This window comes from Pangasianodon hypophthalmus, chromosome 19 (assembly GCF_027358585.1).
Source record: "Pangasianodon hypophthalmus isolate fPanHyp1 chromosome 19, fPanHyp1.pri, whole genome shotgun sequence".
Classification (NCBI taxonomy): domain Eukaryota; kingdom Metazoa; phylum Chordata; class Actinopteri; order Siluriformes; family Pangasiidae; genus Pangasianodon; species Pangasianodon hypophthalmus.
In genome coordinates, this window is record NC_069728.1 from 9,583,453 (window position 1) to 9,601,125 (window position 17,673).

At 38.8% G+C, this 17,673-nt stretch overlaps 1 protein-coding gene across 5 annotated transcripts in view; it reads left to right on the top strand.

Annotated features, from left to right (window-relative positions):
• Positions 1-17,673, top strand: part of LOC113545235 (1-phosphatidylinositol 4,5-bisphosphate phosphodiesterase beta-4) — a 71,495-nt gene that overhangs the window by 16,465 nt on the left and 37,357 nt on the right. For all 5 annotated transcript variants that reach the window (XM_026944464.3, XM_026944463.3, XM_026944465.3 and 2 more), the window contains exons 4-7: positions 7,537-7,634; positions 12,493-12,573; positions 12,877-12,936; positions 15,422-15,565. In XM_026944464.3, the coding sequence (XP_026800265.1) occupies positions 7,551-7,634; positions 12,493-12,573; positions 12,877-12,936; positions 15,422-15,565 (369 nt within the window). In that variant the 5' untranslated portion in view covers positions 7,537-7,550. The remainder of the gene's footprint in view (positions 1-7,536; positions 7,635-12,492; positions 12,574-12,876; positions 12,937-15,421; positions 15,566-17,673) is intronic.

Consider the following 17,673-nt stretch of genomic DNA (forward strand, 5'->3'; position numbering starts at 1 on the left):
TTGTTCTGGTCTTTGCGCTAAGTCACCCTCTGATGATTAGTATATTGGGCATGAGAGGTTCAAGCCATTGAGTCTATTTCCTGAAGTTAATATTTTATGGAAGTACATGAATAATTCTATGTTTTAATATAAAATATGCCTTGCACTGCTTTCAGATTTGCCTCAAACACATAACTACATAATCAAAATCAGCTGTCAACTGTTTAAAAATCATGTTTTCGAGTTTAAGACTAGGTCTGTGTTATTTTCACCAAATTATTTATAACATTCGTTGCATGAGCTAAATGTTATGATTAATCAAACCCATTGTATTTTGTGGGTTAGAGGTTAGATCTACAAAATGCAGGCTTATTGCAAGGCTAATATTATAATGATTAATACGTAATACATTTAACAACCCTAGCATCTGGGTAGTATTTGTGGAGATATTAGAGTGATATTAAGCTTTTACCTGTAGTGTAAGTCATTAATAAAGTTATATTATTTTGTAACATAAAGACTTATTTACTCTTACAGTGATTCTTTCACTGCGCTACTGCTCACAAGAATCTAATCTTATTAAATTGAGCATGTGTATGATGTGTATTTAAGTGTTTATGTGGGTTTTAGAACAGGTTACAGCAGTAAAAACAAGGATATGTAATCTTATTGACAAGGATGCTTGAGGTGTGTCTTGTTTGCAGTGCTGAGACAAACACACATGCACACATGTCAGTAATCCTGATCTAAAGGAACGCAAAGTTGAATTGTGCTCTTCAGCCCAAAGCAACACCATTTCTCTGTCTCAAAGTTGAGACGATCAGAGGGTGAAACTTAGGTGCATTCAGTGGTAGTGTTGAACGTCCTGACATAGCTCTAGTTGTTGTTGTTGTTGTTCCTCTTTCAGCTGCTCCCGTTGGGGGTTTGCCACAGTAGATCATTGGTCCATGTATTTGATTTGGCACAGTTTTTATGCTGGATGCCCTTCCTGATGCAACCCTCCTCAATTTTATCCAGGCTTGGGACCAGCCCTGAGAACACACTGTTGCATGCTGGGGTTGGTTCCCTGGCCAGGAATTGAACCCGGGCTGCAGCGGTGAGAGCGCTGTGGCCTAACCACTAGTCCTCCAGGGACCTCTAACATAGCTCTAGTATGTTAAATAATTTCTTTTATGTGAAGATGATATAAGGATAGTTAGCAATGATGGCGACGGGGAGCTTCAGAGACATCCATTTGGTCTTTGGATAGCTGCTTGCAGTGTATCAGCATGACTATATAGTAGAATATAGAGTTTACAGAAAATCAGTTCTGCTGTTTGTTGCTGTTTGAGTCTCACTGGGGTTTCATGTGGACTGTATTGAAAATTAGGCAAGTTTATTGTGTGTATGGCGATCTCATTTCCAACAAGCATTACAAATTTCCACAAATCTCTGCATGGAAGGCTTTGTATTTCTATTATCTCTTTCATGAAAATGCCACATGGGAAAATCCTAATTGCATGGGTGAATGTACTTGAAACCAGTATTGTTTAATGATTGTGTCATACAACATATAATTGGTACTTTGTAAAGCCTAAACTGTAACTCATTCACAGTTCGCACAAATATCTGAACTAGGCTTGTACGATATCGAATTTCTCCTGCTGCAGATTTACCATTTCAAAAATTTCTGATTCACAATTTAATTGTCCAAAATCGACAGCCTCAATAAGACAGGAAACCAAAGCAGCAGCCATCATGAAAACTCAGCTGGATGGTGCATTTTTAGGTGATTCTACAATACAACTGTTAAAAATAAATAATTAATTAATTTAAAAAAACAATAACAGTGCATTTTGTATATAAACCTTTTTTTATAAAGTGGTTGTATAATGTGCATATGGCCTACATTTTTCACTGCTGCTCAAAGTATTTGAACGCATCTAAGCGCTGAAGGGTATGGAAAAGCAAAAAAAGTGTATTTAAGTGTATCACTTTCTAATTTTCATTATCATTACCATTATTTTTAAAATGTTAGATTTGACACTTCATTGTAGGACTGTTTAACCTTTTTTAGGTCAAAACCTTAGGCATTTTTACCCTTTTCAATGGCCTCCATAATAAATATATTTAACTGATGTTGACTATGTTCTTGTCTAGCGTTAGCAAAGTTGAACATACACTCATAGATTATATTTTCCTTTAAAGAACTCAAAACATTCTCCATTGCCTTACCTTGACAGAAAGCGAGGTAAGTCGAGAACATATGAGATGTGGGGGAGGGGCGGAGCTTCCAGGTGGTGTCGGTTAATATTGGAAAGCACCTGCACAAATCATTCCAGATTTATATGTAGACTGGTGGGGGAGCACAGTGGCTTAGGGGTTAGCACTGTTGCCTCGCACCTCCAGGGTTGGGGGTTTAAATCCCGCCTCTGCCCCTTGTGTGCAGAGCTTGCATGTTCTCCCCGTGCTTTGGGGGTTTCCTCTGGGTTCCCCAGTTTTCTCCCCAAAGACATGCATTGGAGGCTGATTGGCATTTCCAAATTGTCCGTAGTGTGTGTGCGATTGTGCCTTGCAATGGGTTGGCACCCCGTCCACGGTGTCCCCCGCCTTGTGCCCCGAGCTCCCCGGGACAGGCTCCAGGCTCCCCTGCGACCCTGTGTAGGATAAGCGGTATTGAAAATGGATGGATGGCTGCAGAGCGGCTCATTTACATTTTGCTGGTAAAAGGCAGGTCTGCTAATAGCCCATAATATAAATTGCTATATCGTACAAGACTAATCTGAATAATGCATGCAGTTTACAATATGTGAAGTTTGTCTCAACAACATAACATGCACATGTTTGCTAATTAGAAAGACATAACATCTTTTTTGATCACCTGCTCATTCCTTACAGCTTTACTTCAAGGTAGTCCTTCCTGGTGATCCTCAGCGATTTATTAGATTTTCCAGAATCTTGCTATGCAAAAAGCAAGTTCATCTCAGCATCTCTTATTTTGAAGCTGCTGTTTAGCAAGGTAGCTCAACCTCCTACAGTGAACAAAGGTTTGAGAAATGGCATAGTAAGAGCATGAATTCACAGTGAAATAAACAACATTGTCCCAGTTTAGGTTCCCTGATTCACTGTTGAGGTAAATAGTGCACATGAGCTGATGTTGATTAAATGTTTGCATGCAGAGGGAAATCTGAAGGCAATTGTCAAGAAGTAGCAATATTTGAAAATAAAAATTCTTTAGCACTGGATAGATAGATAGATAGATAGATAGATAGATAGATAGATAGATATACTTTATTGATCCCATGATGGAAATTCTTGTGTTACAGCAGCAAGGTCAGTAGCAAGATACAACACGTACACATACAAAATCTAAAGTATAAAATACAGTAAGTTAAATTAAATGTAGTTGTGCAGATATGGAACACAGTTGTAGATTTGACCAGATTTATATCAGTATTTACATAAGTACACTTGTGAAAAACTGGCAGTGAATAATGAATATGAAGAACCTTGAGAATGTAGAATATAATGACAGCTTTCTAAATGATAGCTTTCTTGTAGTAGTGTAATGTGAAAGTGTTATCATCTGTCACACACAGGTGATCTGTTGTACAGTGTTATTGCAAATGGTAAGAATGAACTCCTGTAACGTTCTCTGTGACAACGAATTTGAAGGAGTCTTTTGGAGAATGAGCTCCGCTGACTCTGTAGTGTGTTGTAGAGTGGGTGAGACGGTTTGTCCATGATGGAGAGCAGTTTGTTCAGTGACTTCCTGTTCCTCACTGTCTCCCGTTTGTGTCCAATGTTAGATCCAGCCTTGCGAATAAGCTTGTTAATCCTGCTGGTATCCCTGGCACTGATGCTGCCCCCCCCAGCAGACCACAGCACAGTAAATGGCACTCGCCACCACAGACTGGTAGAACATGGACATGAATTTTATCTACTTGAAGTAGGTAAGCCTGGGGCCTAAAGATCCTGGCCTCAAGCAGTCGATCAGTGTGGACATGTTGCACCATTAAATTAGAATTAGCCCTTTCGGGCAAAAATTGAGTTCAAATGAAAGTCAGGCATGAATTAAATCGAATGAAAGTCAGGCACTCTGTTCCACAGTGGAATTACACTGCATACAGAAGTGTGTATGATAATTATTTTATAATCAAGCCTAGCATATGATTTTTAAATTTATGCATAAAATGATTTTTTAAGCTTATCTGAGGATGTTGTGGTTTCTTATAGGGTGGTATCTTTATACCTGTGGTTGATAAATATTGACTGACTGTGGAAATGAACCAGATGAACACACAGCCTTGGTCAAAACATAATTATATTAAATGAAAACCTTTTTTTGTTTTAGATAATTGAGTTAAATGGTAAGTATGTCCCCTTTAAATGATGATAGTCTCTCTTATGAAAAATGTGTTGTTCTTCTTCCTAGGGCTGGGATTCTTAGCATAATGAAATAAAAATATCATTAAAAGCCATGATATGAATCTTCAGGAGAGCTAATGTGAGCTGGCTGAGTCATGCTCTTAGATGATTGATAAGAGCCTATAAGTGCATTTTAAGGTTTTGTTTTGTTTTTACAGCGTCCTTTAATTAATAGGAGTCTCCCTAGTTCTTCGGAAAACAGTAGTTTGATTTACAGAATAAATACTAAACGAGTGCTTTGTCCATGCTTACTAATGTGAAGTAGTCTTTGTCATCTATTTAATTAATAAAACATGGCAGGGTGTGCTGTTATTGGTAAATAAATCCACCCCAAAGTGCTCTATTCCACTTCTACCACAGCAATTTGTCAATGATCTCATTTTTTATTCATTAAAGTTGAGCCACTTGAGCCACAGTAGGAACCAGAAACCCAGATAATTTCCTTCAGGATATGAGGATGTAATCCTTGAGCATTTCAGATATGCCAGTTATGGACTGGAGCTGTGTTTTAGCTCACAGCTTCCCTGTGATCCTTTCTGTCATTCATTTGAGAGATATGATGAAGCCAGGAGGGCTGGATATTACCCTAGAGGCCATTTTAAATGGCACGCACCAGGGGACTGCACTATACGGCTTCAACTAAGCTGTGTCGCATTGCATGTGTTTGAGAAAACCGGATCCTTTATGGTTTCCCTTTACTTCTTTTGAGCTTTTTAATATAATTATTGATAGGTCCAGAGATTAAATTGCTCTCTTAGTAAATGCTTCCCTTGAGCCTTCTTTTGCTGCATATTAAGCAGAATGCGTCGGACTTCTTATCATACGAATATAGCGTCCAACTATCATTACGTGTGTATGAGTGAATATTGCCGTTTTGCTCCTTACGGCATATCTGTCCTTCTGAGCGCGACAGTAATTTCCTCCCGGTGCTCTGTTATGAGCTGATGCCAATGCTTGTGCGTGGTAAAGATCATATTGTAGCTCTGGCTCTCTGACATTCTTTGTCTTTCTGTCAGTTTGTCTCAGTCTGACTCAGTCCATGCTGAATAGAGCAAGGTCTAAGACTTGCCAGGTGCTGGTGGCATGTCTGTGTAGGTGAAATCTGTGAGGATTTTCTTTAGTCTGCCGTTTAAGGTGCTCATCAGTGATTGATCCAGGGTACCCCCTCTCCTGCTGAGCTCAGATTCAAATACAGGATGCATCACAGAGGACACAGTGTCACCATCCATTAAAAGCTAGGCCATATAACGTCCACAGGTAAATTGTTCAAGCAGCTGAGTGCCTATATGACACCATTAGTTGTAGTTATGTTATTGGCACTCAGAGAACAAAAGAAATTTACATACAGGAGCAGATAGAAGGAGTAGATAGAAAGTTGTGGATGGTCTTTTTTTTTTAATTTTTGTCATAGTGCTTCTCACTAAGTACTTATAAGGATGTGTTTAGCTTCAAAAGCCCCACAGTTCTAATATTCAAGGTGTCGCAGTACAATAGTCAGACTGATGGAATGGAGCACTGAAAAGTTGTTTATATCAGATGGTTAGTGAAAAGAGTAGAGCTTTCTGTTTTGTCCTAAAAGGTTTTTCATCAGTTCTGGAAACCTGGGAAGTCATGGAAGAATGTGAAAAATTATAGACAAATGTGGCAGTTAATGGCAGTCATTCAATTTGAAATGTTTGGGTTCTTATGCAAATGTCAACTTTAACATGGAAAATGAAGCTGTGAGTGTGGAAGGGGAAAAAACTACTAAACTGGACTCATATTTTACGGCTTTGACTTATTTTAAAGCAAATAGATTGATAATTAATCAAATATGAGAGATGCTGTCATGCAAAAACAGCCTAGACATGTTTTTCGCTTAGATACACTGCATTGATCTCAACAGGGGAATGAGATGTTTTGTTGCTTAGTGTCATCAGTAAGGCTAAAGCTGGAGTTTGGATCGATAGGATTCCTGTTTCATACAGGTGGAAATGAATTTCCTCCACAGGCTTGCAGTTTGGACTGTTTCAGAAAGGTCATCCAACACTGGAATTTCCTCTTTGCTTGAATGTGAATGTGATAGGTGCTGTTTTGTTTTATTTGTGTTTCAGCACATTGCGTTTGATTAATTGAATATGTCTAAACTTCAAAAATTCCTTGATGTGCTACGCAATCTAAGTCTACTAATAAACAGATTAATAAAACATTATTATTTAACGTAATTGTGAAAGAAAAACATAAATGTTGATATTGTGAAGCTTTTTAGAGGGAGTTAAGATGTTTATTTAACATTTATGGAAGTTATGGAATTATGGAAGTCTCCAGTGTCGATGCTGTGTAATGATCAATAAGTTTTCTGCTTTAGGCGAGTGACTTTCTCTTTCCCTGTAATGTGATAAGCTGTGTTTTTTTTTTGTCTTATTAAATTCAAGAGAGAAGAAAAAAGGCTATTGGGGGAACAACTGTCTATTGCTGAGTGATAAAAGGAAATAACTTGTCTCATGGACGTTCTACAACATTAAACGTAACAATAAACCGATAAAAAAAGTTGATTAATAAATTGAGAATTATCATCAAATGGAAAATAATCAACTTCGTGGGGTAACGAATCACCACTCCAGTGTTGATTATTTTTATAACAGCGTGTTACTTTGTGTTTTGTTTATTACATACCGTTGAATTGAATTGACTTTGTCCACACTTACTTACCCTGTTCCAGTTTGTACAATTCACAAGCCACCTAATGTACTTCATAGACTTTAATACATAAAGTGTAAAAAGCTGCTTTCAGCTTCTAGAGCAGAAATGCCTACAGAATGAGAAGTGCTCTTTGATTAGATTTCAGAAGATCAGTCATCAGCAGTGGAGCCTTGTTCGTCCAAAACTAATTGATATTTCATTGTCAATGGTAGATGCATGCTGCATTAGCCAATAAACGTGCCCTCAGAAATCTTGCAACAAGAACACTAGGAAAAAAAAACAGAGGTGGTTTTGACCGAGAAGGACTTGCTGAGACTTAGTTAGAGCAGATAGAGATGTTCTCCTATAATGCACATCTTTGTCCATTTATCAATGCATATGTTATTTTAGACTATTGTTCCTATAGAAATCTGTCTTGCATGATAGGTGCATTACATCCATCACTTATGTTCACTTTCTGCATTATAGATCTGTGAGCAGCCATGACGAAGTCATATGAATTCAACTGGCAGAAGCACGTCCCTGATTTCCTGCAGGAAGGTGCCGTGTTCGACAGATTCGATGAGGTAAACCAGCATGTCCCTCTCTGTCGTCACTTGCAGTCAGGATACTAACAGTGTTTCTCTCATTTTTGACAATGCAGACAAAATGAATACGCAGATTTTGCACACCAGGTCCAAAAGCAAATGGTTTATCCTGTCTGCATGTAATGAGACAATTACACCAGACTTTGCCAAATCTTGTTATTTCATGGCATTTCCTAGCTACCGCATTGCTCATTTGCACTCTGGGGCATTAAAAGCTTCAGTGGCTTCCAGACATGAGGCACACATCTCCAGAGATAAGTGCCTCCCGTGTCCCCCTCCCACGACCTTTCTTCATTTCCCCAGCTAACTCAATCAGACCACTTAAATGGGTTGAAATGGGATTGGGCGTTGCTCTGTGCTACCCCAAGGACAATGGTAACATAAACATCCGAAGATAGATACTCATCTTCAGAGCAGGAGATTCCAGCTCAGCCAGACAGGAACATAATAAGTGAATTTCTTATTTAGACTCAGCAGGATGATTACATCTTTTGCTGCATGAAGTAAAAATGTGCTTAGATCCATCTGAGTCAGCGTGGCATCGAGCAGAACTGATGGTTCACCTCGGAAACACATCTAGCATTAAAACTGTCATTAACCCTGTGCGGTACTTCAGAAATCAGGCACACACACACACACACACACGCACACCCTGCCAGGTCTTGCACTCTAGAGGCTAGCAGCATATCCTCCCACCCTGTTCTGCACACATATCAGACACCAATCATTTCCAGGTGGATAATTACATGCTGAGTTAAATAGCACCTTGAGCAGGCTGACACAAACTGGAGTCTTGCACAACATTGCACAGACCTCAGTTCTATATCTCAAAATAAATGAATTCTCCAGAATGTAGGAGAATAATAAAAGCCGCGTCTCATTAACAGAATTGCCCTGCAGGGTATGAGTCTCTTGATTAACACCGCAGATGCCTAGCCCAGGAACGAGGATGTAAATAAGACCAGGATCTCGTGGAGAGCAGTTACTGTTCATCCTGTTCCCACAGGGCAGCAGACGGTGAAGCTGTGGAGCCGGCCACCATCTTGGCTCCGGCTGCTGCCTCAAAGGGCATTCGCAGCGTGGTCATTATCCTTGCTCAGGGGTGTGCACTTTCTTTAACGATACTCAAGTTTATTAGCACGTAGGTCATTAATATTTTCAAGAGATCATTGTGTGTTATACACAGTGCCATTTTATCCGCAAAGGAAATGAGTTCACCTAGACAAATGACACACTAAGGAGTGTGGTGGCCTAGTGTCCTAGAGCAGTGAGGATTAGCAGGAGCAGGATTACAGAGGCAGAGAGTCTGTAAAGTGGCTCAGCAGTGAAGGAAGAACATGTAAACAGGGCGTCTGGATTCATTTTCTCCACAGACCTCTCCTGGCACTGGCTCATCTAATTTGCTTTCATCTGGAGGAGTATTCTGGAGCGTGGGCGAGGGGGCTATCCACTTTTTTCCTCTGTCAGGACAGAGAATCATAGATTCCTCTTCCTTTCCCTGTTCTTTCTCTCTTACTAAGGCAATTAAACACGCACATCCCTAATCTGCACAAAGTCATCCTTACTCAGCACCGCTGTGCGGTATCGCTAGATTTGTTCTCCCGTTCAGAGTCATCACACTCTCTTCTCCCTCTGGGGAATCCCATGCAGAAATGACAGCATGAGGTGTTCATTGTAATCTCTCTCAGTTCATTTAGGTCCTCTCTATTTGTGCACTCCCCCAAGCCATCTTCTTTGTACAACTTTATCACTCCTCCCATCCCTACTCAAGTTTGTGAAGAACTAAACTATAAGCTAAATCATTGCAGCCCTAGACAAACTTAAATTTTTAATTTCAGATGTTGGATTATGACCTGTGTCACTCTCTCAGACTCTAAAACTAGCGATAGAGATGGTTTTCAAATGTACCGTCGCCACTGCTTTTAAAATTTAGCCCTGATCTCTGATGATTAGGCTTAATCTCTAACTAATGTGCTCATCCAAGTTAGATATTACAACTAATACTCTTATATTATGCTGTGAATTAAAACAGCTTCGGGTTTTCAGTGCAAAGCTAAAATGTGCATTATGAGCAGTATAGCCAGTTCAATAATTATTGGCACACTGACAATATGAGAAAAATCTAATCTTTAATTGAAGTAAATTTATTCTATGAAAATTAAAAAAAATAAATAAATACTAACAAGATCACATGTTACAATTATTCAGATCAGAGAACACAAATGAAGTGATATAAATGTGTATTGATTGGCATGCTGTATATCAGGTAATGACTATAAACAATGTGGCCATATCCACTCTTAGGGCAATAATAAAGACGTTTTTAAAAAAGCCAGAGCTGTAATAAACCCGCCTTGAAGAGGACACAGCTGTATTTTGTCCACACATACAGTGAGTGGTTAGAGAGGCAAGTATGTCTCAACAGATCACAGTTGGAGATTTATGGAATGTGGTAGCATTTTAGGGTTGCCAAATCTCCAAAATCAATGAATCACTTGAAATACTTGCCAGAAGAAAGCTTTTTCTTTCATCAACCCACAGACATAAGCACCTGCTTTTTGCTAAGACTCTGCTGGAAATTTGATTGGAACTGGCTTGTATGGTAAGATGACTAATTAAATCCGATTTAGAAATGGTTTAATAACCACAGAATCCACTTCTGACATGGATATCCAAGTCGACCTAAACCTCACTGGGCTGAGCTAAAGAAGAAAGTCTTTAAGAAAGAATCTCAGACCCTGGAGGATCTGGAGAGATTGTGTATTGAGGCGTGGTCTCAGATTCCTTGCTTTGTATTCTCCAATCTCCTCAGGAATTACAGGAATACCACATGGGGTGGAGTACAACAACTTTTCCAACCGTGCCAATAATTCTGGAGATGACTGTACATGTTGACATCCAGGGCTAGTTTCCTTTATTTCTATTAAATCCTTAAATCCTAAATTCATGCGCAGAGATGTTATAAGATGTTATCTTTGACAGTGGAAAGTGTGACCTGCTTCCAAATTTCCTAGTGTCAGTAATTTGCAAAATAAAAAGGTTAATAATATTGTTACTGTCATGGCTAAACCTCACAGTCTAGTCTTCAATAAATAAAGCTAATCAACATTTTGATGACTTTTAAATGTTTGCTCAATTAGTAATAAAAGAATGCGTCATCTCATTCAAACAGAGTGACCAATCGGAATAAGGACCTTAGGCATAAGGATCTTCAAATCAGATAGAACCTCATGCTTCATTAAAAAGGGGAAAAACAGGTTTTTCCTTTAAAAAGGCTAGGAAAAAAGGTTAGGTGTTTGTATGTCTGAGCCCAAAACTGGGAAAAAGCACTGTATTTGAATCCAAGCATATCTGCATGTGTAGCACAGCTTTTAAATAGGAATACATTCATCATCAACTCGGCCAAAGTGAAATCAAATGCGACCCAATTCTGCAGCTCCACAGCCAACCACCATCATGCCACTGGGATAAGCAGCTACCTATACTGCCTGTAAATAGACCCAATACTGAACACCACCACTTCAGAGCCTGAGCATGTGGGCACTGTGGATACTATTAATATGTCAAGGCAATTGGACTGATGGCTGACATAATTACAGTACATTTACAAAGAAAAACTGGTGTTAAAACCCAGAAACTCCCACTGGGTTGACATCACCCCGGGTTCTGTTCAGTGCAGCAGATGACACGGCCTTGATCATCCATGCCATCATATAGCCGAAGTGCTCTGCCAGAGACGCATCCCTCTGTGCTAATCAACCCACAGCCATAATAGAGGCCCTAGAGTGTTATGTTTAGAGGACCACTTCACATGCAATGAACAAGGAGGCTCCCTGTCTCTGGTGGCACTTAATGCTCCAAACTATTCTGCTCCTCATTTCTTGGATCCCTTCTCACACATCAGTGCTCTGTTGCCATGCCACCTAATGTAATCCTGAGCTTCCTCCCTGATACAAACAGCATTAGGAGTTCAAGGTGACCCTGATATTCTTCCAAAAAATGAACAAATAAACTGAAGAGCAGTTTGGCTTAAGCACTGTAATTGATTCATTTGTGCTGATTGGATTTAAGGGCGAACTCTTGTTTCAGGGGCACTTCAGATATAAAGCAGGGTTAACTATAGCTACTAAAGCAGGGTTTCTCAAGCGATTTTTAGCAAGGGTCCTCTTTCAGTGTTAAAAAGAAAACATCCTCTCAAACACATCTTTCCTTGTGATTTTTTAGCATTTTTTAATGAAAATAATCAAACAACTCTAATGTTATTCAGATTAGACAAATATATGCCATTGAATTTTTTCCATTGACGCCAATAGTTTTTAATTCCAACAGTTTTACCCACAGACCCAAAATCAGTTGGTGTTAAAAATAGATTTAAACAGTTTGTGTCATATTAATAGGATTTTTAGTTTGTTTGTTTGTTTGTTTTGGTTAAATGTAAGTTACGTTGAAGTTGACATTATGATCTATTTTTTATACTTAAGGCTTATATCATGGGATTAGTTTTGGTTTGATAGTTTTGATTTGATCACATTACACTACATTGTGAACCACGGTAGTAAAGAACTTTCATTTGCATCCAGGTGCCTTTAACATTTAAACCTGTTGAACACAAAAAAGTGTTTGCTGTGACTTTCACTTCTGTTCACCACAAGTTATAAATATGATGAACTTCTTAAGTGTGTTGTGAGGCATAAAGTGTGAACCTAAAGAATTCAACTGTTCCGATTTTTACCTACCAAACCTGTGCTACGCTTCAGTATTGGTGTGTATGTGTCATATAAAACAAGATGTGCCTGAACGGACCATCGGGTATTAAAACAACTCTTCTGTTCCACAGGATCCTTTTGTCTTTGAATCCGGCTGCCTTTTCAAAGTTGACGAATTTGGATTCTTTCTCACGTGGAAAAGTGACGGCAAGGTACGAGTTTTTTTTTTTATTATTTGTAAGAAAGCTTGCGTTTGTTTTGAAGAGATCTGACTCTCCGCACGCAAACCTCAGGCCTTCTGGCCTTCTGACTTGTTTAGAAATACCATTCTGTATTGCTAAGAGCACAATATAGGAACTGTTACTGCATAGCTGGCAGGACTATTACAGCATGAGCTGTAATCTATGTTAATGTGTAACAAGATGAAGCTCCTCACAAATCCAGTTTCTCCCTCGTTCTACATTGAAATGTGCCTTCTCTTCATTTGTCTTCTCTTTGTTTTTTTCTTTTTGCAGGAGGGCCAAGTCCTAGAATGTTCCCTCATAAACAGTGTCCGCGTTGGAGCAGTGCCAAAGGTGAGTCTTAAAAGAAGTCATTTCATTATGGACCTGCCCCGAAGAGCTCATCTCATCCATAGAAAATGGCTTTAGAAGCTATAGAGGATAGGAAATGTTTCTCTAGAAGAACAATCTCAAGACTTGTCTTTTAAACTGATGAGAAGCCTGAAGGGAGCTGAAAGAGCTTTCACCTGTTGCTTTTAGAGAAAGCGTTAATACTTTAATGCATCAATACTGCAGCTGCAGAGCAGAGATGCAGCTTTAGCACATCCTGGCCATCAACCAGAATTATGTGCATTACTTTTAATCCTTCTTTTCAAGAATCGTGAAAATAATGGTTTGTATTTTTTTTTTTTCTGCGGACAGTAAACAGTACCCTGTTCAAAAGAAAAGGGAATTAGGTCCAGTTTTGTTTGTTTTGGCACTCCCAGCAAATGTTATCACCGATCAATGATCCTGTGATCTCCTCTTAGCTGCAAATATTGACCTATCCCAGGAATTGGCCCTTCCTGCTTCTTTCTAGCATTTGACCTTTTTTTTTTTTTTTTTTTTTGAAGGACTTGATTAATGGAAAGTCCCACTCTGCAAAAGAGAAGTAGAATCAGATGCATATGTACCTTAGAAACCATTAAACAGTGTTCGTGTGTCAACGCAAGTGTGTGTGCGTGTATGTGGGCGTGTGTTGAATTGCAAATATAAACCAGGACGTGGCATATGTCATGCTTGCAGAGAGGGAAGTGTTCTGTTTTACTATCATCTCTCCATCATTTGGTGACGTGTGTCTGGCTGCAGCAGCTCATAAACAGCAGAACAAAGGCAGATCAGGAGCTATTGTCTGTCATTGGACATGACTTTACTCTGCAGCACGTCTCTATTGTAGTCATAAGTAGATTACACATTTATGAAGCTCTATTGTTTTGGTAATTCATTAACAAGCATTACAGAATTAGTGGAGTTGAGCACTCGAGTTTTTGACTCATAGTCGTAGGCGCTCAGCCATTGTTTCTTTAACAGTTTTGTCCTCAGAGCTTTCGAACATGTCATTAAATGAATTTGACACAAATAAGTTGTGATTATTTTAGCCAAAAACACCGTGGGAACACAATGGCTCAGGTTCCACAACACTATTAATTCGACAAACAAGCGTCACAGCAGATTTGATCTGTTGACTCAGTACACTGACTCAACACTTGGTTTTATGTGCTATTAAAATGTCATTTTGAAGTATGTGCTAATGTTCAAATAATAGTACACCTTTCCTCACATTAGGGTTTTATGAACAATAAGCAGATGTAGGGCTGTGTTATAATGGTTAAATTTATAATAATAATTTGCTCAACACAATACTTTATTAACATTTAGTAAGATAGTTATATTGCATCTTTTTTTTTTTATTTGAATGAACAGAAAACTTTGCACATTATAAAGGATGCATTCCTTCACATCTGTAATAGAAATAAAATAAGGTGGTCCTTCAGTCACATTAATTAATTTTATATATAAGAGAAGCTAATTTTCAATATAGTTGGTGTCTAAACCAACAAAAACACAAACAAACAGTACACAAATACTTACTTACTTACTCACTTACAGTACTTATTTGCTTAATTTCTTGCTTATTTACTTGCTCACTTTGTTTCTTGCTTTCTCACTTACTTTCTTGCTCACTTTGTTGCTTACTTGCTCACTTAATTTCTTGCTTACTTATTTGCTCACTTTCTTGCTCACTTTGTTGCTTACTTACTTGCTCACTTAATTTCTTACTTGTTTACTTGCTCACTTACATGCTCACTTTGTTGCTTACTTGCTCACTTAATTTCTTACTTGTTTACTTGCTCACTTGCGTGCTCACTTACTTTCTTGCTTCCTTACTTACTTGCTCATTTTCTTGCTTATTTACTTGCTCACGTTCTTGCTCACTTATTTACTTGCTTGCTCACTTTCTTGCTTACTTGCTCATTTATTTTCTTATTTAATTATTCACTTGCTCACTCACTCACTCACTCACTCACTCATTCACAGTAGAAATGAAAAAATTAAATATATTAATATACAGTATATTTATGATTAATTGTGCAGCTCTGATAATTAAGAGTAGCTTAATCTATTCGCAGAAATACAGTTCAGTGTCACAAATCACAGTCGAAAAATTATTAACACAATACTGGTGTTCTATTATTAATCATTATCATTATCAAAAATCCCCCAGTGTTTATTCAATTAAAAACATCTCTAAATCTTTGCTTAAGTAATAACCGGTGGCAAGTTATTAGAGAGATAAATGCTAGAGAAGGGTAATATGATCAGGCACAATAAAGATGGAGAACTCTAGTGGGGTGAGTTTTATTGAGGTCATAACAAGTCCATTTCATGATTTTATTTTAGGAGAGGTGTGTAATAAAAAAAGAGCACAGTGGTGAGAGAGTGTCCCTGTCTGTGGCTAGAGAATGCTGATAGCACTGTTCTGAACCGGGTTTGTTTGTGTGTGTTCTGTGGTGCTCAGGACCCGAAGATCGCCGCATCTCTGGAGGCAGCGGGGAGGAGCGAGGCCGATCTGGAAGGTTGCGTCATCTGTGTGTGCAGTGGCCCCGACCTGGTCAACCTCAGCTTCATGTACATGGTGGCTGACAGCGCTGACACCGCCAAGGTAACCGTTATCACAGGATATCGCTATGGAAATCTGAGCTTTAACTAGCACAGTGTGTAAACAAAGGCTGATTTAAGACCAGTGTATCAGACAAAGCAATAAAGCAACAGAAAGTTGTTAACTTTGCTAAGATTTACTGTCTAGCAGTAACATTTAAAATAGCCAATATACAGTCAAGTGCAAAGGTTTTCATTCCCTTAGAACAAAATAAAGACATTTATTTTAGACCAAGTTCCTCCACAGTTCCTTTATCACAAATAAGAAAAAAGGTCTATAGGCTACATTAAGACATTTGCATCTTATTGCTGTGTGATATAATTAATTCTCCAATAATAAGCCATACTTTTGCCTTTTTAATCTGAACCATCCTTTGTTATATTGTCTGAACAACTTTTGAATGATATCAGTGGTAATATTCGCTCTCTCTAGTTCCTGGTATTTGTTCTACTTCTGTCAAATTGCTTGTCCAATATTTGTGCATACAATATCTGTTACAACGCCGCCAGATATCGAATCAGATCTGGAGACCGAGATTACATCAGAACTTTGAGACCTTAGGTTTTTGGTCCTTTTAAAACATTTTCTGTTGATTTTGCCTTAAGCTTGGTTTGTTGACTTTTAAGATACACTTTAAAATCATTGTTAACTTTTTAAAACTCTTTTTTTATTCCTACACTATGTAAAATAAAAATATATTTTTTTCAGCTAAAAACAAGGCGCATGCAAGTAGACACGCTAAATCCCGTAGTACGCTTGAGGATTCTCCTGATGGCAAACTTCAAACAGGAGATGGAGGTCATGTGACAGGAAGAACAAATCACCTGTTTTTCAAAACTAGTCATATTTCAAAACTGTGGTTTCACCTTGTCTTTCTCAGGTGGAAATAACTTGAACATAGTGTGTATTATAAATATAGTTTTAAGAAAATGGACCACGAGCAATGTTGGAAACATTTTTTATATTGGTCCATGTTTAGTAAAAAAAAAAAAAAACGTACTAAAATGGATCCTTTTAATACAAACAGCAGTTTATGGTGCTTCTAAACAAGAAGGACTGATGGACTGTACAGATAATCAATTCCTGATTCAGGTTAGCCCCTGGAGGAGCCCTTTCCACACACACACACACACACACACACACACACACATACACACAGGAAATCAGAGCCTTTCTTTATGCTGTTTGCAGTGGTATTCTGCTCCAGCTGCAGGGTTTGTGTGTGTGTGTGTGTGTGTGTGTGTGTAGGAGCAGCCCTGCTCTTACACTGACAAGCCTGGCTCAGGGCCACAGGCATCCTCAGAGAACAGAGAAAGGGCTTTCACCAATGTAGCCTGGAGTCAGTGTAGTGCACACACAAGGAAAACCTTTCTGTTTGCAATCCTGTTCAAATTCTGATCCGATTGATGCCTGTCTTGGGCCGAGTCTGGGGCACGGTGCCATCTAGTGGCTTCTGCTGGAGGAAGCGTGAGAACAAATTGGCGAGATGTATTTTTGCACATCTTGCTTAATGAATGACATGTTGACCAGGTGATGGCTGTATTGTTGATTCTCAGTTATTTTGTAAAAAGGGTCATGTGACTGTAGTTTGTTCCATCATGTGGGGTTTTAATAGAGTTGAACTGCAAAACACAGCCCTGAGGTTATAAACAACATAATATCCTTCAGCTGGCTTCATAAATAATACAGCGAAGTCCTAATGTGTCATTCATTTTTGTGCTGTTGTTATATCGAAAGAATAAGTGCTGTTCAGTATTGTGAATTATGTGATACTACCATTTGAAGCACTATTATTTGGAAATGTGAACACATTTTAACTACATCAACATTTGCTTTCAAGTGGCTTATAAAAGAGCGTGTTAGTTATTGTGCGCTCTCAGAGGCATGAACCTTTGTTCAAGGACATTCGGCCGTCCTTCACACAGCCAAAGGCTCGGACTGCTCAAGCCTTCTGTAAACACTAATGCCAGCCGCTTGGTCTTAATTCATTTCTCCCCTTGCTAACAGAATATCTCCTCTGTAGTGTTTGCCTTTCTGTCAGCAGCCACTAAGCAGCGCTTACATCACTCACGGTCGCCGTCTTGTGTAATACCTGCTTCTGTTTGCTTGCT